Raw genomic sequence first — 24,999 nt, forward strand, 5'->3', positions numbered from 1 at the left:
TGTTGTGGTGCAAACAAGAAGGTCAACTTCGAAGTGGCATAATTTTCACATACGGACTCCGATTGACTCCGATGCCTCAAAATGCTCCTAGAAGGTTTCAAACCTCGTTTTGCCAAACTGGGACCTGCCGATAAAAACCGTCATGTGAGCTAATTCCTCCACTTTTTCCACTTTGAAAGCATCAAGTTGGATAACAAACAATATAATGATCCAATCCAGATCAATATTACACATGATCTAAAGATCAAATTTGCCATGTTGAAGGGGCTGCTCCTAGAAGGGTTCTAACATTATTAATGGTTTTAAGTCAATAGTGGGGGTGACTTCTCTGAGAGACCAAACCCACTTCTTTGATCTATCAAACAATATCAGCCTAAGAAGTTGTTGATTTCATACTCCTGCAAGGGTGAGGTAAGTTGGGCACAGGTATAAACTCATCAACTAGTTTTCTCCAAAAAGATCAAAATCTTTCATTTTGAGTATGAATTAAGGATTTATTTACTTGTTGGTTCCTCCCTTTATTTATTTTATTAGCAAGCTAAACCTTGGGGAAATTAATTAAAATTGCTAGATCTAACCAAGGATAGGTACAAAGAATTGTTTATTGCACATGTTATGCTTGTATCTAGTTGAATTATTTTGCATATCCAAGGATTTATTGGCTGCAACATATAGGATCTACAACAAAGAGGGGGGTTTTAGTACTTTTCCAAGTAAGTTACACCTCAAAAATATCTCCTTTGACTCTTTCTTGTTTAATATCACTTATTTCACTATATAGAGTTGAATTTATTTCATTTCCAGCCCCATTAAAGTGAAAATTCAGAGACGGAAATTCTTGGGCCATCTTCCCCAAGAGGGGTTCACCCAAAATTTTGAAAAATAATTTCTAGCTTGCTGGAAATTGACTTTTTTTTCAGATGCCATAGAATGAGGAGAGGCCTCGTAATCCTCTATTTTGATCCTCAAGCCTCTCCACCCCTAGACATAAACTCTAGAAGTGCTTAGGGACTTGTAGGGTGGCTGATTTGGGCTTTAACAAGTTACTTCCCCTGCTTTTATGCATACTTCATAGTTTTATTTTACAAGACAACAAGATATTTTGACCCATCAGTCTCTAACCAGTTGTCCAAACTGAAATATAATTACATATTTGGTTAGAGTGAATTTTTTAGGCCAAATTCAACTAGTTACATTCTATAATTCTTGTATTTTGATACTTCTAAATCCGTTGTTTAATTTTCTAGTGTACAGTGAAATTAAAAACTAGTTAGATAGTTCCGAGAGATTAACATCTCCTCTTCAAGTGTCCCCATTTAAGGCATTGATGTTACTTGGGATTGTTTTGGGTTATCTTTCAGACTCCTTCCTTGACCATTTAGGAGGTTGTTGGGTCTAAACAATGGGGGCTTGGGACGAGGTGAAAAAGGGTCCTTACCTTGTGTGTGTCCATCCAATAGATTGCAAGGGCCTTAGTGGCCTTGCTAATTGTATCGGCATAGTTACCAACCAAAAGTGGGTACCCCTAGGAGAAGCTTTTCTCCTATTCATCTTCTTCCAACCGACAACCAACATCCCCTGACAACCACCTTGTAGCCGATGTGTTGTGGCACTAGATCTATGCTGCCTGCATTAGTCATATGTTTCCTTTCCCATTCGTCAAGAGCACACGTTAGAAGGTGGGCAATTTGACCCAAAAGGTATGTTATTCATTATGCAATCGAGTGTTTATGCTTGTTTTTCGTTTGGGTATTTGTCATAGATTATTGGGTGACTGGGAAAAAGGAAGGGCTTTTACTGTGGTTTTGTTCCCTCACCTTAAATGGGGGTTAATCTTCAAACGTAGTCTAGCAAGATCTCCCTTATTGGCCTATGGATTTAGGAAGGGCACTACTTGGGAAACCCCGATTTTGGTAGTGTGGTCCTATTTTCTGATTCCATATTTATCACTTATGCCCTCACATTACGAGCCCTCTTCACTATTTTCCCTTCTTCGGGCCCACATGACCATTGGGTCCATAGGGCGTCGGCACACCCCCTACCCTTGTTCACATATCTGAGTTGGGCCTGGAAATGTTGAAAGTTAAAAGCATATCATGGCCAGAAGCAAGAAACAAAAGAAAAAGAAAATCACAAAATACAAAAGATGGTCAGGACATTAGTAATAACACGTGTAAAAGCCAAGCACGAGCTCTATCATTATGGCCATCACCCTAGATCATAGGGCCTTGATTGCCCCATCACATCATAAAAGGAACCCATGCATGTCCCAACCCCTGGTGGGTGATGAAGTACCCCACCTTTTAAGGGGGTAATAACCGCTATGCATCATTCACAACATGGTCTCATTTCCTAGAGCTTCGAGCAATAATACAAAGAAAAATCAAGAAAAAACAAAAGGAAAATAAAGAGGAGTGGAAAAATAAAGGCTGGGGTAACTCATGCATTCACGATTGCTCCTTCCTCACGTCTATACACCCAATATGTGGACTTCCTCATTATTGTTACCCCTTTGACCATGACATTTGGCCCGGAGCTCCCTTTATCCCCATTCCATTCCATCATTATTCACATGCCACCTATTGATTGGAGGATGTACCAGGGACATGTCTTTCCCTGTAAGGGCCGGGAACACCTAATAGAGTCGTCTATTAGCCACTCCTACATTGGGAGGTAACATTATTATGTGATCAAAGCCCCAAATTTGGAAGAAAAGCCCTGTATGAAGTGCCAATTTTCCCTTGATTAACAAGCTTGGTTCACTTAAATGCACTAATATTTAATTGTATCTAATGGTGAAGATGGAACACTGGGCATTATGTGTGATTGGCAGGTGGTTTTAATCATGGTCTGGGCACCTTAATCGGGGCCTAGGACCACTAGAGGAGCATTATGACACCCTACTAGTGAAATGTTAAGAGCCATGGAACTCTTATCACTTGCATAACATCACTCCATTCCATGGGCACTTACAACACCCCAACAGTGTGCGCTTTGCACCACATTATTCAATAGATGACGCACTTGGACCAGCATGCCCCTAGTCGGCTTAGGAATATGTACGGGTTTTGGCAGCTGATCTGAGGCCCTGATGAGGTTTGTCTCATCCCTTGAGACATGGGAGGACTAGCACCATCCTCTGAGTCCTCAACTTTGGATTAGAACTAGCCTATTCTATCACCAAGAGACCCATGAGACCCATTTTATGCCCCAAACACAAAACTGGGGTCCACATGATGATTTACATGGAGATTTAGGCGCAACCCCTAGATCCAAATTTTTGGAGCCCTCTACACTCGACTTGGCACTGAAGGAGTCCAATGCATGCCCTAGAAGGGCCTATGCATGCATTACGTCAACATTTCAACCTTTTTTGAGGGTTAATTCTTATGTTTTACATTGGCTATGAGGTTGGCTTGTAACCTCTCCTAGTTTTTGCCCATTATTTTATAACTTGATGGGCTTTAGGCTAAAATTAGAGATCATTAGACATGTTTAAATAAGAGAGAGCTTTTTTCACTCTCTCATCATCATCACTTGGAGAATTCTCATAAGAGAATTCATACTTGTTTCTTTGTAGCTATTAGAGATTCGTGGAGTGCATTTTGATGTGTGGAAACTAAATTTGGATTGTCTTTGGAGCTATTTCTTTGGTGAATGGATGGATATACTACATCTTATCTTGTAAGTTCCTATCATTGAGGAATTTTATTTTGAAATTGTCTAATATATGGAATTGTTGCTTCTAGATTATACTTATTTGTGCCCTAATTGGTTGAAAATTAATTCTAAAGGCTATCTAGTTGAGAATTGCATATGTTACTCATTGTATAACATGTAATGAATGTTCCTAGTGGAGGAATTCTTATAACTCTCCATAAAACTCAACTAGCATTGGAATTTTGGTACCTAGGGCATCAAATTTCGGCTTATGTACCAAAAAGTTAGGCTTATCTAAAGCATCCTTCAATCCATATGCCCAAAGGTCAAGGCACTAGTCCAAGTTTTTGGTGATCAACCTTAAACTTTTTCCATAATTTTCTCTCTTCAAATTCGGTCCTTTTAAGGCTGGGGTGAAATTTTAGGGAGGAGGTTTTTTGGTGATTTGAGAGCCTAAACATCAAGAGATAGGTCTAGGCTACCTAACCTATCAATTTAGTGGGCATCCACTCAAATTTCATCCATAAAATCTCTTGCCCTAGGTATTGATTTAAGAGGGAAACCCTAGTTTCTTCTCCCTCAACTCAAGGACTTTCTTGAGGGTTTCATGAGCCTTGGATTAGCTGAATATTATTGTAAGAAACCATTTCCCTCGGGCCTTGACCTCGTGAATACCTAGTATTATTGAAAAACCTCAAAACCCTAGGTCTTGACCCTTGTTTTCTAGGGCTTTTCTTTGAGAGTGTTTTGCTTCTTTGAAGGCTTGAACTATTGTTGTGTCTCTTTTTGTAATGAGCTCTAGTAGGGTCGCCTTGCACCTTATCATTACCATATCTATTTTATGTGATTCGTCCTTTATCGAGACTCCTCCCATTGGTGAAAATCTGTAAAGAGCAAGGGGTTTTGGCTGAGGTGACATTGGGCCTCTACCCCATTGTTAGCACTTTGTCTAGCTCTTGTCTTGTAAGGTTTCCCTCTGCAAGGCCTGCTAGATTTTGTGGTAACAAGCACCACTAACAAAAAAGCCACATCCTAACCTTTGCATCCCTTGCCTTCTCCACAATTGTTCAATTAGGTTCAAACTCCTTAGGGCAAGCACAAACGAAATGAAATGGAATCACAACAACTAGTAAAGCAAAGAATTGATTTATATCTAGCTGAATCATATGATCAAAACTACATGTGTAGATCCCTATATAAACTAGTGGATAATAGTACACATGCTAGCTAAATATAGATCTCAAAGTGCTTGTGAAAGATGTTGATTTATTATGTAGCATGTATGGCATCATCTAGATAGAGCGAGTTCCTTTTTGAGCTGTCTTTGACTGTCCTTGAAGGTTCAAATTGAATTGACGGGCATGCATGCATATTTCTATTTTCGGAAGTTTGTTTCATAAAAATGGAGATTTGGATATGTAGGGAGTCTGCTTGCCTCAAAAGAACCCTTGCATGCATGTGCGTAGGCCTAAATTTGTCAAAACCCAAGCTTAGGAAGTGTGCCTTGCTTGGAGAAGATTCAACTATTTTTATGATACTTCACCTCTTGAAATTCTTGGCCTCTAACTTGCCCTCCTTTTTTCAACTACAACAAGTGCCACAAAAGCCTCATGTTCACGTCTTGCATGTAATTTATTTATGGAGCTGTTTATCTGATGATGTTTACCCTCCCTTGTCCTAGTTTACCATGTGTACAACCTTTATTTTGAGGACAATTTGATGGGGATATTATCTTCATGCATGGGGGTGATTAATTGTTAAAAGTAAGCATTGAACAAGAATACTCCTTGAAGAAGAGTGCCTTGATGGAGGCAACTTGCAGCTTGTTTTAATGTGAATATTGAAAGAGGGGAGTTATTCTTGATAGAGAGAAACTTATCAAGAAATATCTACCACTTGAAATAGTTATATTCTATTCTGAGTGGTGTATGGATGATCTAATCATGTTAATGGAGCACATCACACAAGAGGCAGTTAGCACACCATGTAGAGAGCTTGACTTGCAGCTTGATTTTCTCCTTCTCTTGCCTCCAGAATGCATGCCTTGGGAGATTCTTCTTTCCTTCTTATATAAAGATGAGTTAGAGACTCTTATGCATGAGATTTGGATTCTTTCTACAGGTTTTAGGAGTTGTTCATGACCACATTTATCCATATTTTCCAAACTTTATATTAATTCTATGACTGCACACCAGAGATTGACTGGGCAGTTCCTAGTTTATTGCATCTATGTTTGATTTCTGGCTCACTATGCTAACATATCAAATGAGTTTTAGCTCTTAGAGCTTTTGAGGTTGTTTCCAGTATTCCAATTGTGTCCTGGGGCTTATGTTCTTATCTTTATGCATTTGTTTTGAGTTACTCTTTTACTAAAAGCAAATATTCTCTGTTCTTTACTACTTGTTAATGCTGGAACTTAATTAAGAAAACTAATCCCATTCTCCTCAATTTAATATACTAGCTTTTACATTGTTCTGATGTGCTTTTGGGTGCTTTGAAAAAGCTTAGCATGTTCATACTTGTTCAAGTTTATATGGAGATTTACATGCAGAAAAAATGACATACAAACATCTTTGTGGCACCCATTTGTGGCTGGAAAGCACCTGCCTTAATGTAAAGGAAATCCGTAGATGATAAGCCTAATTTTCCTACAATTATCACTTGAACCTGTTCACCCTTTTGGGACAGATTCATGTGATAGCACAACCTTGATGAATCCCTAAATTGGAGATTCCTTTTCAAATTTATTCGTGTTACTAAACACATATTTTCTTCTACAATTGTAATGCAATATATTCTTTATGGATTGGACTCCTATATATGCATGCATGATCATCATGCTTCTACCACATCCTATCAAAAGTACAGGGATCTATGTATTAGATGTCATTTTCCGTTCTTGTATTATTGTTCTCCCCAACTTATAAATACATAACTGATTGTTAACAATTCATTATGTTACATGCCAGGTAATAGATAAATTGCGAGAGAGATTGGGTGGACGCAGCAAGCAACCTTACCCAGCTATGTATTCAAGCATATTTGGGGGTATTACCACTGATCCAACAATGATGGTAATTCCTATTGATGACCACATGGTTCACCGAGGGCATGGTGTGTTTGACACTGCTATGATAATTGATGGGTAAGGTATTATGTATTCATGGTCTACTTCAAAGTTTTAGAAAAACTTTTAACTTGATGATAGGCATTTTGTACTTTAGAACACCATTGCTTAAATTTGATATTTTTCTATATGATCATGCCAATGTCTCTATTCCTCTCTTAGATTTTGAATGGAATATATATGCAATAATAAATATGGTGCTAGTTTTTTTGTTTTTTATTTTATTTAAAGCCTAGTCGACTAGGTTGAGTGGTTGGCTACTTTGAGCTTCATGCAAGAGGTTGGAAAATATGGTAGCTATGGTCAGTATTTTCATCATGAAGAGATTGAAAATTTTGAATTTTTATTTTTTCCTCCAAAATATATTTGAGTCGGTCTCCTATTATTTTAGGTCAGCTGGGACTCCAAGAGTCACCCATTTGACCCCCTTGGAAGTCTATATAAATGAGAGGTATCCTCCTCATTTGGGACATCAATCAAAATATCTTGTTGAGCTCTGATCTAGCCAAGTTGGGAGCAGAAAGAGGAGGCCGAAATCTGAAGGAACGAAGACTTGGCAATTTGCTTGGGGTCTCTCTTGTTCTCGGTTACTGGTTTGGCTATTATCTTCCTATAGATATTAACTTATTTCTGATGTATTGGGGAATTTGGAACTCTCTCTCTCTCTCTCTCTCACGAGGAAAGAATTTTCAGGGTTTCCCCCTTGTGGGTTTTTCCCTAGCCCCGGGCCTAAATCTCTGTGTCCTTTTGTTTCATTGTCTCATGGTTACTTCACTGCTCTTTCATATTTTATGGTTGAAATTTTCTTCCGTGCAACTGCTTCATGATATTAAAATGTTACTAATGCTAACTAATCATTGGAAGTAGTTACCTATTGAAGGAAATTACTTTTTTAGCTTGTGTGACCTAGAAAACTCAGCATAGTTGAAACGCAGTTTGAAGGCAAGCATTCTTGTATTCTCGTTCCTGGACCAAGATTCTAAAGGTTATAAAGAAGCCGAAGTCTGTGACATCTCATCTCTGTGACATCTCTTGTAGCACAATTCGTCCGAGCACAATCCAAGACTGTTCTAGGCATTTAGATCAAGTTTAGAAAGGTGAAGAAATCTCATTGTGAGTTATCTCTGTGGTCTATTACTTGTAATGACAATTGTTTATTAAAGTGAGCATGGTATGTGAGCTTCCCTACATTTGTGTCAACCAAATTTCCTAAGGGACCACTTACCAGTGGTTATGCGAGCTATTAAGGCACCCTTCCAGATCTCTTGAAGTTATTTTTCTTTCCTTAGCATAAAATTAGAATCCTGTGATAAGTTTTCTTTTAAGGCTGGAATAAAAGTCAAAGCAATGAAAGGAGGGTCTAAACTCTCATTGAGGCAGAGAAGTCCCTCCTTGGTAGCACTTACCTTTTGTGGAAATTGCAAACCTGTGTCACCTATATTTTATGGACATTTGCAAGCTATGTGGTTCCTTCTTATGTGAGTTGCCTCAGTGGCATCCTATTATCTCAAGCATGCTGAGGAAGTATGCGAAGTAGGCGAGATCTGTGGCATGAAGTATAAGCCTATGATTAATATCCATCTCTGTTATGTGATGATCATCTTTGTAATGCGTGTTACCTATCTCTATCCTAATGCACCTAGTTTATATTTGCAAATTTGAGATTGTATACTTGTAGTTCATGTGAAGGTTGTTACTCTGAGGTATGATCAAATTTTGGGTCCATTAAAGTCCGATCTATGAATTATAATAAAGCAAATTTTGAGGAGGCATACTAGCTCCCTAAGGCATTCGATTTGAATCTTCTAAGGTAAGTGATCCAAACTCTGCACGCTAGTTTTATTATGACATTATGTCAAGACTAAGCTAGGGAGTGCGAGCCTCTATGGAAGGTCCTGTGATCCAAGAATCTAGTTCGAGTATTTTATCTCTAAGGAAATGTATCCAGGTTAAGGTCCAAGCTCTTCTCTGTGGCTCAAGTTAGTGGAGGTGTGCCAATAATTTTTGAAGAAGATTCACTTCTATAAAAGAAGGAAAAAATTACTCTAAAGGAAGACCAAGTTTGAGCATCAAGACACTATATGGAAATTTCTGAAGCACTTTATTTTTGTGTAATCAAGACCAATTTGAGTTTGAGACTGTGTTGCTATACATAAAAGAATGACGGCATTCAAAAGGAGCTAACCTAAATATTCTGGTACGTATTATTAACTTCTATTTAGAATTATCCAAAAGTTGTTGTTTTTTTGAAGCAAAGTTTGGAAAGTGAAAGACAGAGACATATAAATAATGATCTCAACGTTGTTGGGTTACTTTTGGAACCACATATTTGTATTTTGCTAATGAAAAGCTCTTAAAGAATCAAACAAGAAATCATATGAGTTGTAATTGCAAATAGGCAAGACCTTTGATTTTGAAGAATTCTACGATTTCCTAATTGAAAAGTCTAAAGTTTGTGAACCTTAGCTAGCATCAGAATTTGAACTAGTGTGGACATAGGGGATCATGAAGTTGAGATTTTCACCTCTTGCTAAGGAAGTTATAAAGATGTCAAAATTCCTGAGAAGTTGCATTGAAGTAAAGCTTATCACAAAAGTACGAAGGAATATGCCATGGAAGGCTTTGTCATGGTGTCTCTGTAAAAGACAATCAATTTGCAAGTCTGCAAAGCTTCTCTTGAGCGAAAGAGTTTGCTAAATTTGGAGATGTTGCTTGTTTCTTGAAGACCAATATCTCTTAGTGAAAATTCCTACACTCTGAAGGAACCCCTACTGCAACAAATCTGAATCTACTTCACCTACTTGATTTTTAAATCACATTCATCAAGTTATTCTTCTGAATACTGAAGCAAATTACTTCTGCAAGCTACACTAATTAAATATTTGATCTCATGAAACAAAAAACAGAGAAAAGAACAAGATACATAGGACACACTTATATTTGGACACAATAGTCCTCCCCGGAAAAACCCAACGCAAGAAAACCGATGCAGCAGTTCTGAGGGTTTATTATTATGCAAGAGAAATATGTTAAGATTAGGTATGTTCTATGCTAGAGCAATTTATTTAAATTTTCACAGTTAGCAATCACATCAGCATTACGATAAACTGCAGATAGAACATAAATATAAAACGCAGAGGACAAGCCAAGACAAGAGGACACAGGATGTGGCGCAAGCCAGGGACAAACCCCACAATGTGTGGGGAAACCCTTGATCAATTCTTCTTTTATGTTCTTCAAAGTTCAGCAGAGAAAGAGAGAGAGAGAGAGTACATTTACAACATAAGTCAACACTTTGACTTTCTCTAGATCTAAGCATAGATCATCTCCTATAATGATGAGATCAGTTAAAGACATTCTGCTTCAACTGATTCTCCTAGGTGACATCTTCACCTATCCATTTCGTTCATCTGCTGCACCTTACTATATAGCACCATCAAGCTGCATCATGCTGCTCATGATCACTGTGTTGCCCATACATCAAGTTGTCCATGACCTCATACTTCATGCTTGCCCATGTGTCGTGCTGCTTTATTATTTCATCATACTGCCCATACTTATGATTACATTTATCATGATACTATCCATGCTCCATACATCATGCTGCTCATAAGGTTGCCCATGCTATCCTTCTGTTGCTTCATTATGGAGTTCATACACATATCAGCCTTAACTACTTGCTATGGCTTACAACTAGGCTATGGTTCCATGCAATCCCATTATTTTCGTATAGGGTTTGCTCAGGGATATGACTGTCTATATAATTGTATTCCATACATTAAACTAGACAACGTATTCAACGTGTTTCTTCTTACCTTGCTACCTTGACTGTGTTTCATCACTTGTGACTGCATTCCATATATTGGACTGGTCAACGTATTCCTGTGTTCCTTCATTCCCATATTACATATTATATGACTACATGATATATTATATGATTGCCCAGCGTGTCTATATATATAATGCCAGCATATATATATAATGCCCAGAGTATGTACAACCATGACTGCATTTACCTTTACAACATGTAAGTCTCCAGCGTTGACTGCGTATATATTTCTGAGTGCCCAACGTGTATATATATAATGCCCATCGTATATATATAATGCCCAAAGTATGTACAACCATGACTGCATTTACCTTTACAACACGTAAGTCTCCAGCGTTGATTGTGTATATATTTCTGAGTGCCCAGCGTGTATATATATAATGTCCACCGTATATATATAATGCCAAAAGTATGTACAACCATGACTGCATTTACCTTTACAACACGTAAGTCTCCAGCGTTGACTGCGTATATATTTCTGAGTGCCCAACGTGTATATATATAATGTCCACCTTATATATATAATGCCCAAAGTATGTACAACCATGACTGTGTTTACCTTTACAGCGTGTAAGTCTCTAGCGTTGACTGCGTATATATTTCTGATCCGCGTGTAGTCTCCTTTCATGACTGCGTTTTAATTTTCATTCCTTACTGCAGCTAGGGTTTCATTGTGGCTAGGACATCACTGCAGCTAGGGCATTACCTGTGGCTAGGGCATCGCATATTTCTGTCCAACGTCAGCGTATATATATGATGCTCAGCGTATCCACCTGCATAAATATATTACTGTAGCGTATATACTCCAACGTTTATATTATAGCAGTATGACTATGTGACATTCATTCCCGTATGTATATTATAACTGCATGGTAATTGCGCTCCCATATGTGTGGTATTATATGACTGCGAGGTATGACTTCTTTGACTGCAGCTAGGGTAAGGCTAGATCAGCCTTTAGAGAAACGTATTCTCCTTTAGATCTCTCTGTCCACAAAACCCAAACACGTGGAGAGAGTGGAGAGAGATCACAAGAGATGAGTGCAAATGAAATTAAATCCTCATCTATTTATACTAAAACGGTAGAGGTTGAATAAACACGTCGGCTGGGCTTCTAGAGCCTGCATAAGAGCTGGTCGGCTTGATAATAATTACATAAACAAAATAAATTCATATCTCCATAAATACTTATCGGAATCGGGTGATCTTTGGATTAATCCTACACCTCTCGACGAGAGGGATCCAATAAAAATATCAGCTGCCATAAATAAGCCGACCCACATGGAGTTTGGCCCTAGTTGCCAATTTAACACTCCCTCTCAACTAGGGGGAACTCCATTCGTTGATCCATAAGTCCGACTGTACTATCTCTGCCATTAGTGCCTTGCACTACTCTGCCTAGCTCTGCTGGCTCTACTCAGCTCTGCTGGTTTTGCTCTGCTCTGCTCAGCTCTGTTGGCTCGACTCTGCTCTGCTCAGCGCTGCTGGCTCTGCTAGCTCTGCTCTGCTGGCTCGGCTCTGCTCTGCTCAGCGCTGCTGGCTCTGCTCTGCTCAGCGCTGCTGGCTCTGCTCTGCTCAGCTCTACTGGCTCTGCTCTGCTCAGCTCAGCTCTGCTAGCTTTGCTCTGCTGGCTCTGCTCTGCTCATCTCTACTGGCTCTGCTCTGCTCAGCTCAGCTCTGCTAGCTCTGCTCAGCTCTGCTGGCTCTGCTCTGCTCATCTCCGCTGAACTATGAAGAAGAAGAATTGATCGAGAATGTCTCATACCATTCTCCACTGACCCGAAGTCAGACTCAGAGTGCGTACCACTAGTCCCAGACTAGTCTCAACCAACCCGAAGTCAGCATCATAGTATGTATGACTCTTACTGGTCCCAGACCAGTACTGCACTGACATGAAGTCAGTCTCGGAGTATGTACCACTGGTCCCAGACCAGTCTCAGCCGACCCGAAGTCAGCGTCATAGTATGTACAACTCCTACCACTGGTCCTAGACCAGTATCATTGATCCCAGATCAATGGAGGTCATCCTAGCGTAGGGAGTACGGTAGATACAACGATGCGTCCATCGGTACTACTATGGTCCCTAACTTCATTTCCCTGCTCATTGATCAGATGAGAGGTACTTCCCATGTGTCCCAGACTGCATGGGTAGGATGCCTTGACAGGAGAACTTAATCAATCCTGTCCTCACAGGAGAACACATCAATCCTGCTACAATCGCCATGGAGAACACATCAATCCAGGCTGCCATGGAGAACACATCAATCCAGGCCTCACAGGAGAACACATCAATCCAGGCTGCCATGGAGAACACATCAATCCAGGCCTCACAGGAGAACACATCAATCCTGCTACAATCGCCATGGAGAACATATCAATCCAGGCCTCACAGGAGAACACATCAATCCTGCTACAATCGCCATGGAGAACACATCAATCCAGGCCTCACAGGAGAACTAATCATCCTGCTACACAAGAGAGCGAATCATCTTGTCCCACAAGAGAGCGAATCATCTTGTTCCACAAGAAAGCGAATCATCTTGTTCCAGCGTGCACCACCAGGGGAGGGTGAGTCACCCTGTGGTCGTATGTTGCTCCATTAGAACTGCAAGCCCCCCAAAGCTCCCAGAGCTCAATGTATGCAAGACCCTTTTACAAAGGTCTCTCGACGACTCCAAGTCATTCGGGAAAATCACAAATTTGGTCTTTCCACGGGGCTCTGACCTGTACATCATCTTAATGCGATGGAGCCTCATATCCCAGATAAGGCAGTATTTGATGTCTATCTGCTGGAGCAATTGTCAAATACGGGATTCCTCAATAATCGAATCCCATCTCTGGTTGTCACAGAGAATCATAGTGGTATTCATCAAGTGTACAAACAGCTCACTAAAGAGCTTCAGCAACCAGACTGCCTCACAGAAGGCCATACTATCAGCAATGTATTCTGCCTTGGTGGTGCTCAGAGTCACCGACTTCTGCTTCCTCTGCTCTTCCAGGATATCGAGGCAGATTCCAAAGAGAAACAACACTGATAAGTGCTCTAGTGATCCTCCATACTGCCTGCCCACTCATCATTCGAATAATCATGTGGTTTCATATTTCCGGCAGTGTATCTCAATTCATGAGAGATTGTGCCCTGAAGATATCTTAGAAGATTCTTGGCACCAATCTAGTGAGGCTCAACCAAATATGAGCTCACCATGCTAACTGCAACACAGATGTCCGGATGGAGGTTCTCCAAGAACATCAATGCGAATGAGTTTATGAAACTCAGAGGCATTTCCCAAATCTGGTCCGACATCATTACCATATAACTTCTGAAAGTTAGGATCCTCAAGGTAGTCACAAGCTTGCAGCTTATCTTCTCGCATTCAGAATCCAACTCCCTCTGTCTCCTATAAATGAGAGGGTCTGCACCTGTCAGACATAGGTGTCGGTACGAGAGGTTCATCATCCACAACCTTCGAGTAATGGTTTGGATCGATTTCACTCCTAGTGAATCTCAGCTGCATTGGACAGCTATCAATCCTCTCATACTATGCCCGAGGTGTTTTTCTTCAAGCCATAGAGGGCTTTCTTCCACCTGTATACATGAGATACCTTGATCATGATTCTCAAACTCCTCGGGTTGTTCCAAACCTGTGAACCAGCTGCATGAGGGGAATGGTCCCCTTATAATATTTTCCTTCGGTACATTTCAGACATGTACCTTCATGCTTCTTTTTGAATTCAGGCATCCTAGTCACCATCTGTCTCACAGACCTCCGGTGCTGAGTTAATGGACATGGTCCCCAGTGGACTTCCTGCAACTTGATACAACCCTGAACTCAAAAACATCTTTAAAAGATCTATTTTCAAACACGTACCTTTCCATTGATAAGTATCACCTTGTAACCTTTGACTTCCATTTCCGAGATGGACATCAGGTTCAATCAGGTACATAAAAGAGATTTTGGGGTTCCTTGCTTTCGTGGAAGAGTCGACCATAGCCTTTGATGACCCGCATCTCTGTCATTCGTGCACTCCTTCGCATAAGGGCCGAACTCATAACCAAGACATCTACTTTTCCTTCCTACCCTTAGATCTGAACTTCCCAATGAAGTGATGCCATCAGAAGTTTTGCTGCGCCATTCTAATAACATTCTCTGCTTCAACTTCACCCTAGGTGAATTATGAGGAACCCATTGATCCTTTTGTCTTGTCCCAACTGTATTTGGTGATTGCTCTTTCACTCTTACTTGGGCATTGTCTTCACCTCAGCTCTGATACCATGTTAAGATTAGGTATGTTCTATGCTAGAGCAATTTATTTAAATTTTCACAGTTAGCAATCACATCAGCATTACGATAAACTGCAGATAGAACATAAATATAAAACGCAGAAGACAAGCCAAGACAAGCGGACACAGGATGTGGCGCAAGCCAGGGACAAACCCCACAATGTGTGGGGAAACCCTTGATCAATTCTTCTTTTATGTTCTTCAAAGTTCAGCAGAGAAAGAGAGAGAGAGAGAGTACATTTACAACATAAGTCAACACTTTGACTTTCTCTAGATCTAAGCATAGATCATCTCTTATAATGATGAGATTAGTTGAAGACATTCTGCTTCAACTGATTCTCCTAGGTGACATCTTCACCTATCCATTTCGTTCATCTGCTGCACCTTACTATATAGCACCATCAAGCTGCATCATGCTGCTCATGATCACTGTGTTGCCCATATATCAAGTTGTCCATGACCTCATACTTCATGCTTGCCCATGTGTCGTGCTGCTTTATTATTTCATCATACTGCCCATACTTATGATTACATTTATCATGATACTATCCATGCTCCATACATCATGCTGCTCATAAGGCTGCCCATGCTATCCTTCTGTTGCTTCATTATGGAGTTCATATACATATCAGCCTTAGCTACTTGCTATGGCTTACAACTAGGCTATGTTTCCACGCAATCCCATTATTTTCGTATAGGGTTTGCTCAGGGATATGACTGTCTATATAATTGTATTCCATACATTAAACTAGACAGCGTATTCAACGTGTTTCTTCTTACCTTGCTACCTTGACTGTGTTTCATCACTTGTGACTGCATTCCATATATTGGACTGGTCAGCGTATTCCTGTGTTCCTTCATTCCCATATTACATATTATATGACTACGTGATATATTATATGATTGCCCAGCGTGTCTATATATATAATGCCAGCATATATATATAATGCCCAGAGTATGTACAACCATGACTGCATTTACCTTTACAACACGTAAGTCTCCAACGTTGACTGCGTATATATTTCTAAGTGCCCAGCGTGTATATATATAATGCCCATCGTATATATATAATGCCCAAAGTATGTACAACCATGACTACATTTACCTTTACAACACGTAAGTCTCCAGCGTTGACTGCGTATATATTTCTGAGTGCCCAGCGTGTATATATATAATGTCCACCGTATATATATAATGCCCAAAGTATGTACAACCATGATTGCGTTTACCTTTACAACACGTAAGTCTCCAGCGTTGACTGGGTATATATTTCTGAGTGCCCAGTGTGTATATATATAATGTCCACCGTATATATATAATGCCCAAAGTATGTACAACCATGACTGCGTTTACCTTTACAGCGTGTAAGTCTCTAGCGTTGACTGCGTATATATTTCTGATCTGCGTGTAGTCTCCTTTCATGACTGCGTTTTAATTTTCATTCCTTACTGCAGCTAGGGTTTCACTGTGGCTAGGACATCACTGCAGCTAGGGCATTACCTGTGGCTAGGGCATCGCATATTTCTGTCCAACGTCAGCGTATATATATGATGCTCAGCGTATCCACCTGCATAAATATATTACTGTAGCGTATATACTCCAACGTTTATATTATAGCAGTATGACTACGTGACATTCATTCCCGTATGTATATTATAACTGCATGGTAATTGCGTTCCCATATGTGTGGTATTATATGACTGCGAGGTATGCCTTCTTTGACTGCAACTAGGGTAAGGCTAGATCAGCCTTTAGAGAAACGTATTCTCCTTTAGATCTCTCTGTCCACAAAACCCAAACACGTGGAGAGAGATCACAAGAGATGAGTGCAAATGAAATTAAATCCTCATCTATTTATACTAAAAACGTAGAGGTTGAATAGACACGTCGGATGGGCTTCTAGAGCCTACATAAGAGTTGGTCGGCTTGATAATAATTACATAAACAAAATAAATTCATATCTCCATAAATACTTATTGGAATCGGATGATATTTGGATCAATCCTACACCTCTCGACGAGAGGGATCCAATAAAAATATCAGCTGCCATAAATAAGCCGACCCACATGGAGTTTGGCCCTAGTTGCCAATTTAACAAAATATCTAAACACAACTCTAGGATGCTCATCTAACAATCTTTTACAGAGAAAATACTTGCGGAAAATCTGAGTGAGTTTTAACTCACTTCACCAAGTAGAATTCCGGCTGATCCGGCACAAGGTTGGCTGATGTAGGAGCATCTAGACCTAGCCAACAATGTGATAGTGTGGTCACATGTTGTGGCTAATGGAAGTTTGGAGGAAGAATTGGTTATTTAATTTGTATTAATTTCAAATTATGTAAGTAGTTAATTGTTGCCTAATTCTGAACAGAATTGGGAATAAAATGGGAAGTGATCCTCCCTGCGTGGAGATCAAGCCAATTATATATATTGATTAGTTAGAGTAGGATGTGATTTCTAAAAATATTGTGAAGTCCTTCATTTGTGGAAGGAGATGGTTAGATAGAGCATATATGTGTTTCCTTTCTTTTCTGAAAAGGGAAAGACAGAGAGGATTCACAAGGGAATTGTAAGCCTATGGGCAGATTAGGAACAAATGCCACTAATTGAAGAATCAGTCCAAAGAGGAAAGATTCAAGAGAGCAGAATAGTGTGTGGATTGTAATTGAAATAGAGGTGTTTTAGTTTGTGTCATCGACCAAGGTTAGACGTTGTAATCGTTTTATGTTGAATGAATGATATTGTGTGTGTGTGATCAATTATCGAGCCTGCAGAAACCCTCGCTGTGCTTTTGTTTCCTTTGTATGCGGGCGAGTGTTTATTCCTTTGTTTTTCTGTGTTTCATGCATAATTCACAGAAGTGATAGAAGTCAGGCATTTTTATATAAACCTCAGTGTTTGATGCCGCTTTAATCCTGACCGTTGGATCACCATATCGGGTCAGTGAAGCTTGTTTGCATAGTTTCGGTCCTGCGAGCGTAAATTCAATTTACACTAAGATTTAGCGCAAAACACAGTCGGATCTGAAATCCCGACTTGAAAATTTATGGATGGGGACCTATATTCTTATCGGGTCCATAAGGCAATATTGTAGCGGCGGTTTTATATATAGTAGCGGGTTATCGAGTGGAGGAAAGACGGTACATGGTAATTTGGAGTGACCGTCCGATTCCATTATTCAAGTGACATGTAGCACGCGAGGAGGGAGAGAAACTGATTTTCGGGCGGGTATCCTCCGTGCTGCTTGTCCACCTGAAGTCGTTGTAAGCCGTCTGATCCATTAGATACAGATCTATGGTGGAGGACTGTCAGGTAGGTTTGTTGGTCGGGAAAGATCTGGCTGTCAGATCGGGAACTGGATCGACGGTCCAGATCTAATTGCATATCGCAGAGTATAGTGGACGGTGGACGGAGGTGCAGTGTTGGCGATGGCCGATATGCGATGTGGCGATATGCCGATAGCGATGAATCGCTGATCGGAGATCGGAGAGCGCGAAGTTAGATTGGAGTAGGCGGAACCGATGATATTTATAGTGGCGGATGAATAAGTTTTGAAATCCAGTTATATGATTGGAGCGGGGTTTTCCCTTTGTCCTGTGTATTTCAATAAAAAGTGTTGCTAGGGGTTTTTTGAGGCTAAAAGCGATATAAAATATTTCTGATAGTGTAATGGTTCCGATAGTTCAAGTAGTCCTGTTTACTAAAGAAAAAACACTAAGCTACGCTTCCGATATATATATGAGGGATGGAGCTTTAAAGGCTCATCAAGGGTGAATGGTTCCGGTAAGGTGTTTAGGGTGTGGCAGCTATATGGTTGCATCATTTTTGGTATCAGAGCAAGGATGTCTTTCTTATGAAGATTCTGATTACAAAGATATGAAAGTAGCAGTGGTTGAATGAATGGCAATGTTGGGCATAGGACTACAACAGTAAGACTGTAGAAGAACTTTTGGGAAGTTCTTAGAGATTGTAGTTGAACCTCATTCTAGCGGAGGCTTAGAATAGATAGGGACAGAGAAGTCCTTAAGAATAGTGAGTGTAGCAACCAGAGAGAGAGAGAGAGCAAGATTACTCAGTGCAAGTTCTAAAGAAAGAGGACTTGGAGACCAGGCAGAGGAGAAGCTTGGTGAGAAGATCAACTTAGAAGGAAGTTGATTGGTTGCAGGTGTAAGAGCTCACACAGAAGAGAAGATGGCTATGGAAAGTCATATGGAAGGTTCAAAAGAAGGCTACAAGATGAAGGAGAAGGGTGCTCAAATAGTCCATAGGAAACAGATGAGTCAAGCAGAGATTGACAAGGAAATAGCTGAGATAAGAGAAGAACTCGATGTGTTAGTAATGCTGCTAGAGGAGAACCAAAGACAAGGTTGGGTCTTGAAGAGGAAGCCAGTGAAGTGGCCTAAGTTGCAGAGAAGGCTACAACAAGAATAGGTAAAGTGGTTGATAGAAAACCTCAGAGAAGAAGAGGCAGAAATGGAAGTTTCCATTTGTAGACCAGAACAGGGTGAAATGTTGGGTGAAGAGGATAATGAGAGGTCAGCTGAAGATCTCATGGACTATTGGCATAGTTCAGAACAATTCGAAGATATGTTGACAAGGGGAGTAGATGAGGCAATGAAGCCTTGCGTTTTTAATTCTCATAGTTTGTGTATGTTTGCAGGATATGCAGAAGATGATGGACAGTCTGGTGAAACTATCACAAACAAGAATGAAGCTCTTGAGGTGAAGTATGATGGAGAATGCCTTTTAGAGGAAGAAGGTGCTGATTTATTGTAGCAGAAAGAGTTCATAGATGAATTTTTGTTTGGTGTAAGACAATCAAATGAAGTTGATATGGACTAGAAGTCTAATGAAAATGCCATAGTGGTATTCCAAGAAGGTAAGCAAATGAATTTGTCTGATGAAATTGATGAAAGAACTTTGCAATATGATAGTGCAGAAAATAGGATAACTCAAGAGGATTGCCAGGAAAAGAATGAAGCTGAGAATGGAAGTTGTGATGAACTGTTGGAGAGATTTCACATGGAATTAGAATTCTTGGAAAGATTGCTCAAGGAACCTGAAGGAGAAATGAAGCTTTCAGAACCTGATAAAGAAAAGGAAATGGTTACTATGCATGATAAGGATGAAATGTCTCTAACATTTATAGAGTTAAGTAAATGTTTAGACTCTTTAGTTAATGATGTGACTGTAGGTATGGAAGACAACATTAATAAATATGATGCTGAAATTAGAGAAATTGAGCAGAGATTATTTGAAGGTGAAATGGAAGATCAGGAACAACAAGGAAGTTATGTCCTTAGAGACATGAAGGAGACAGAAGAATTAATCCAGCAAGATAAAGATGGAAGGAACCAACAATTTAAAAGAGATGATCAACAACATGAGAATGAATTTGAGGAAGGCATTAGATTGCAGAAGTATAGCAACTGGCAACAGAATGAAGAACAAGAGATTAGTCTGGCAGTACAAAGGAAGACAAATGAAGACTGAAGATACAGATGGAGAACGAAGAAAAGGGTCAAGTGGAAGCTATTGCAATAGAGGTGGAATGGCCAGCTGATAAGCGAGTTCAGGGAACTTGAACAAATTCATATTGGTTTGTTAGAAAAGGAGAGACTCAAAGGAATGGAGTCACAACAAGAAGGATCTGCTGAAATCCAAAAGATCTATGATGGAAGATTCGTGCTTGAAGCATCAAAAGAGGATGAAGGATCTTGTATTTTAAAAATTGATAATTGTTGTGTGTTTGTAGGTCATGTAAACTTGAGGGAAGACAAACAATTATAGGGAACTGTCATAACAACAGGTGGAAAGATGACTATCCACAGTCATATGAAGAATAAGGAGAGAAGTTACAGTCAAATGAAGGAAGATGTCCAATCAGATGACATCCAAAGGATAAGTTAAAAGGAGGATGGCAAAGGAATTATTTGAGATCAAAGAAGTGTTTGGAAAGGAAGAAATTGCTTCATATGAATATGGAATAAAGAGTTTTCTCAGGAAAACTAATGAAGCTACATCTTATGGTGTATTCAAAAAGATACACTGAAGTAAGGCAACTGTTTAGTGTGGTCATAAGTGAAGGTAAAGTAAAGATATGATTTTTCAGAAGTTAGAAGAAGGAAATTCACATAATCTTGTGATGCCGAGGAAAGAGCAGCTGTTAAACGTCGTTGTACCGAATTATACAGATATCAGACAACTACTGAGGACTGAAGCCAAAGGAGAACAACTACTGAAGGTTGATATAGAAGACTTTGTAGATATTAAACAGTTATTGAAGATTATTGACCTTGAAGAAAGCCAGAGTAAAGAAGGATGCTGTCATAAGTGAAGGGAGAAGTAAAGATATGATTTTTCAGAAGTTAGAAGAAGGAAATTCACATAATTTTGTGATGCAGAGGAAAGAGCAGCTGTTAAACATAGCTGTAGTGAATTATATAGATATTAGACAACTATTGAGGACTGAAGCCAAAGGAGAAAAACTATTGAAGGTTGATATAGAAGACTTTGTAGATATTAAACAGTTATTGAAGATTATTGACCTTGAAGAAAGCCAGAGTAAAGAAGGACTAGAGACAGATGTTGCAGACAATGAAGTTAGTGAAGATCGTGCAAAGCTCTTGGGAGAATTCCAAATGAGATGATAGATTTGTGGCATAAGTCAAGTCTTCTGGAGGAGAGGCAAGGAAACCAAGGAATAAGTGATCAGATTGCACAACCAGAATTGAATAAGAATGAAGTTGTCATGGATGACAAATATGGAAAAGAAGATGTCAGAAATGTTGGCATAATGAGGAAACAAGGTAAAGCATTTGTGTTTGATGAATTGATTGATTCTGGTGAATATTTGTATGCAGGAACAAGGCAATGTGAAGTCAATTTGAAACAAGGAGTTGATTCTGAAGATCAGATCGAAGTAAGGAAGGATGAGATCAGAATGTCTCAGAAAGATGGAATGATGTTGAATTTACAGTATGGAATTGTTGAACTAGAGATGAGCTCAAGGGATGATAGTAACAGGATTACTATTGTACCACAAAGAGTTATTGATGAAGAAGAGGCTGAAGATGACATTTCAGAAGTAGACAAATATGATGCCATGATCCTTAAGGGTGCAGAAATTAAGTTACTGGAAGAAGAGGTATTCCAAGTACCTAAGCAAGCAGGAAGAATTCTTAGTTTTCAAGAAATTTGTGGAATTGCAGGTATACTGGGAATTGAAGTAAGAAGTGGTGAAGCCATGAATGAGAAACCAGAAGAAGGAACTGGAATTATTGCAGGGGATCAATGGAGAAGGCATTGGCACAGGGATTATGATGTTCTTATGCAAGAACACATCCAGTTGTAGGAGAATAGTATTCATCATCTGAGAAGTGAAGTGGACAAAGAAATTGATGAGTTGTGGAAACTCATAAAACAACATTCCAATAAACTGAATACACGACAAAAGAAGGAAGAAAGATTCGCTGGAAAGAATGATATAGGTGAAGGTAATGGTAGACTGCAAATTAAAGTGTGGAAGTCTAGTATAAATTGTGATGATGAGCAAAAAGCAACAAGATACATGAAAAAGACAACAGCAGACAGTGAGAGCATAGCTAGTGGGGCACTGCAGCATAAAGTATGGTGACCTGGAGAACAACAAACAACAGCAGTAACCAAGGACATATTATTGAACAAAGACATAGATCAGAAGCACATGATCAGGAGATCATGATTGTTTTTACCTTGGGAGTTTGATGCAGGAGCATCTAGACCTAGCCAGCAATGTGATGGTTTGGTCACATGTTGTGGCTAATGGAAGTTTGGAGGAAGAATTAGTTATTTAATTTGTATTAATTTCAAATTATGTAAATAGTTAATTGTTGCCTAATTCTAAACAGAATTGGGAATAAAATGGCAAGTGATCCTCATTGCGTGGAGATCAAGCCAATTAGCTATATTGATTAGTTAGAGTAGGATGTGATTTCTAAAAATATTGTGAAGTCCTTCATTTGTGGAAGGAGATGGTTAGACAGAGCATATATGTGTTTCCTTTCTTTTTTGAAAAGGGAGAGACAGAGAGAGGATTCACGAGGGAATTGTAAGCCTACGGGCAGATTAGGAACAGAGGCCACTAATTGAAGAATCAGGCCAAAGAGGAAAGATTCAGGAGAGAAGAATAGTGTGTGGATTGTAATTGAAACAAAGGTCTTTTAATTTGTGTCATTGGCCAAGGCTAGACTCTGTAATTGTTTTATGTTGAATGAATGATATTGTGTGTGTGTGATCAATTATCGAGCCTGCGGAAACCCTCGCTGTGCTTTTGTTTCCTTTGTATGCGGGCGAGTGTTTATTCCTTTGTTTTTCTGTGTTTCACGCGTAAATCACAAAAGTGATAGAAGTCGGGGCTTTTTATATAAACCTCAGTGTTTGATGCCGCTTTAATCCTGACTGTTGGATCACCATATCGGGTCGGCGAAGCTTGTTTGCATAGTTTCGGTCCCGCAAGCGTAAATTCAATTTACACTAAGATTTAGCGCAAAAACACAGTCGGATCCGAAATCCAGACTTGAAAATTTATGGATGGGGACCTATATTCTTATCGGGTCCGTAAGGCAATATTGCAGTGGCGGTTTTATAAACAGTAGCGGGTTATCGGGCGGAGGAAAGACGGTAAGTGGTAATTTGGAGTGACCGCCCGATTCCATTAGTCAAGTGACACGTAGCACGTGAGGAGGGAGAGAAACTGCTTTTCGGGCGGGTATCCTCCGTGCTGCTTGTCCACCCGAAGTTGTTGTAAGTCGTCCGATCCGTTAGATACAGATCTACGGTGGAGGAATATCGAGTAGGTTTGTTGGTTGGGAAAGATCTGGCCGTCAGATCGGGAACCAGATCGACGGTCCAGATCTAATTGCATATCGCAGAGTATAGTGGACGGTGGATGGAGGTGTAGTGTTGGCGATGGCTGATATGCGATGTGGCGATATGCCGATAGCGATGAATCGCTGATCGGAGAGCGCAGAGGTAGATTGGAGTGGGTGGAATCGATGATATTTATAGTGGCGGATGAATAAGTTTTGATATCTAGTTATATGATTAGAGTGGGGTTTTCCCTTTGTCCTGTGTATTTCAATAAAAAGTGTTGCCAGGGGTTTTTTAAGGCTAAAAGCAATATAAAACATTTCCAATAGTGTAATGGTTCCGATAGTTCAAGTGGTCCCGTTTCCTAAAGAAAAAGCACTAAGCTACGCTTCTGATATATATATGAGGGATGGAGCTTTAAAGGCTCATCAAGGGTGAATGGTTCCGATAAGGTGTTTAGGGTGTGGCAGCCATATGGTTGCATCACTGGCTAACCTCGACTATTTCTGCACTAGCTCTGTGTCACCTTCTCTGCCCTCTACGTCAACTCTCCCGGCAGTTCCCGACAGTTCCAGTAGTCCCAGCAGTTCCGACAGTTCTGGATTCTGTGTGACAGGCAACTTTTCTGCGTCAGCTCTCCCAGCTGTTCCGGCAGTTCCTAGTAGTTTCGGTTGTTCTGACAGTTCTGGATTCTGTGTGACAGGCAACTTTTCTGTGTCAGCTCTCCCGGTTATTGCACTGCCTCTCTGCAAGCTCTCTCCGCTACTCTGTTCTATATTTTCCGGAAAGTCCTCCCGGATTCTCTATGCCCCTCAGCTACAAGATCTCCCAAATCGATTTTCCTCCTGAGAACTTCTCACCTCAGAAAATCGATTTCCTCAATCTCTATGTGTGTGTTTCCAAATGAACCCCAAGCCTCCATTTTATACTTTTCTTGTTGAGTCTTCAATGACCAAGTTTAAGTCTCTAATCAACGGCTAAGATTAAAACATGACTTGATCTGCGTTCTAGATCATTCTCACCCATATTTTGATTAATACCCATTAATATTTTAATTTCCTTAAGTTTAGACTTAGGAACTCCATTAAAAATATTAATTGTTTTAATAAAATACAATCTAGGTGGAATCTCACCAAACGGTTTCTAAGTTCTTTAGAACTCATGTGCCTTAGCACTAATTTTGAAGGCTAGAGCACCTTCGATGCTACCAAAAACTAACACTCCATCTTAGCAAGGAAAGTGCTCTAGTA

The 24,999-nt window shown here is 39.8% G+C and overlaps 1 protein-coding gene across 2 annotated transcripts in view; it reads left to right on the plus strand.

Annotated features, from left to right (window-relative positions):
• LOC149256975 (D-amino-acid transaminase, chloroplastic-like) overlaps positions 1 to 24,999 on the plus strand; it is a 220,034-nt gene that overhangs the window by 167,596 nt on the left and 27,439 nt on the right. For both annotated transcript variants that reach the window (XM_089413365.1, XM_089413369.1), the window contains one exon: positions 6,630 to 6,805. In XM_089413365.1, coding sequence (XP_089269491.1) covers positions 6,687 to 6,805 — 119 coding nt within the window. In that variant the 5' untranslated portion in view covers positions 6,630 to 6,686. The remainder of the gene's footprint in view (positions 1 to 6,629; positions 6,806 to 24,999) is intronic.

Source organism: Pinus tabuliformis, chromosome 6, assembly GCF_031772625.1.
Source record: "Pinus tabuliformis cultivar Carrire ecotype Pingquan chromosome 6, CPIR1, whole genome shotgun sequence".
In the NCBI taxonomy this organism is placed as follows: Eukaryota; Viridiplantae; Streptophyta; class Pinopsida; order Pinales; family Pinaceae; genus Pinus; species Pinus tabuliformis.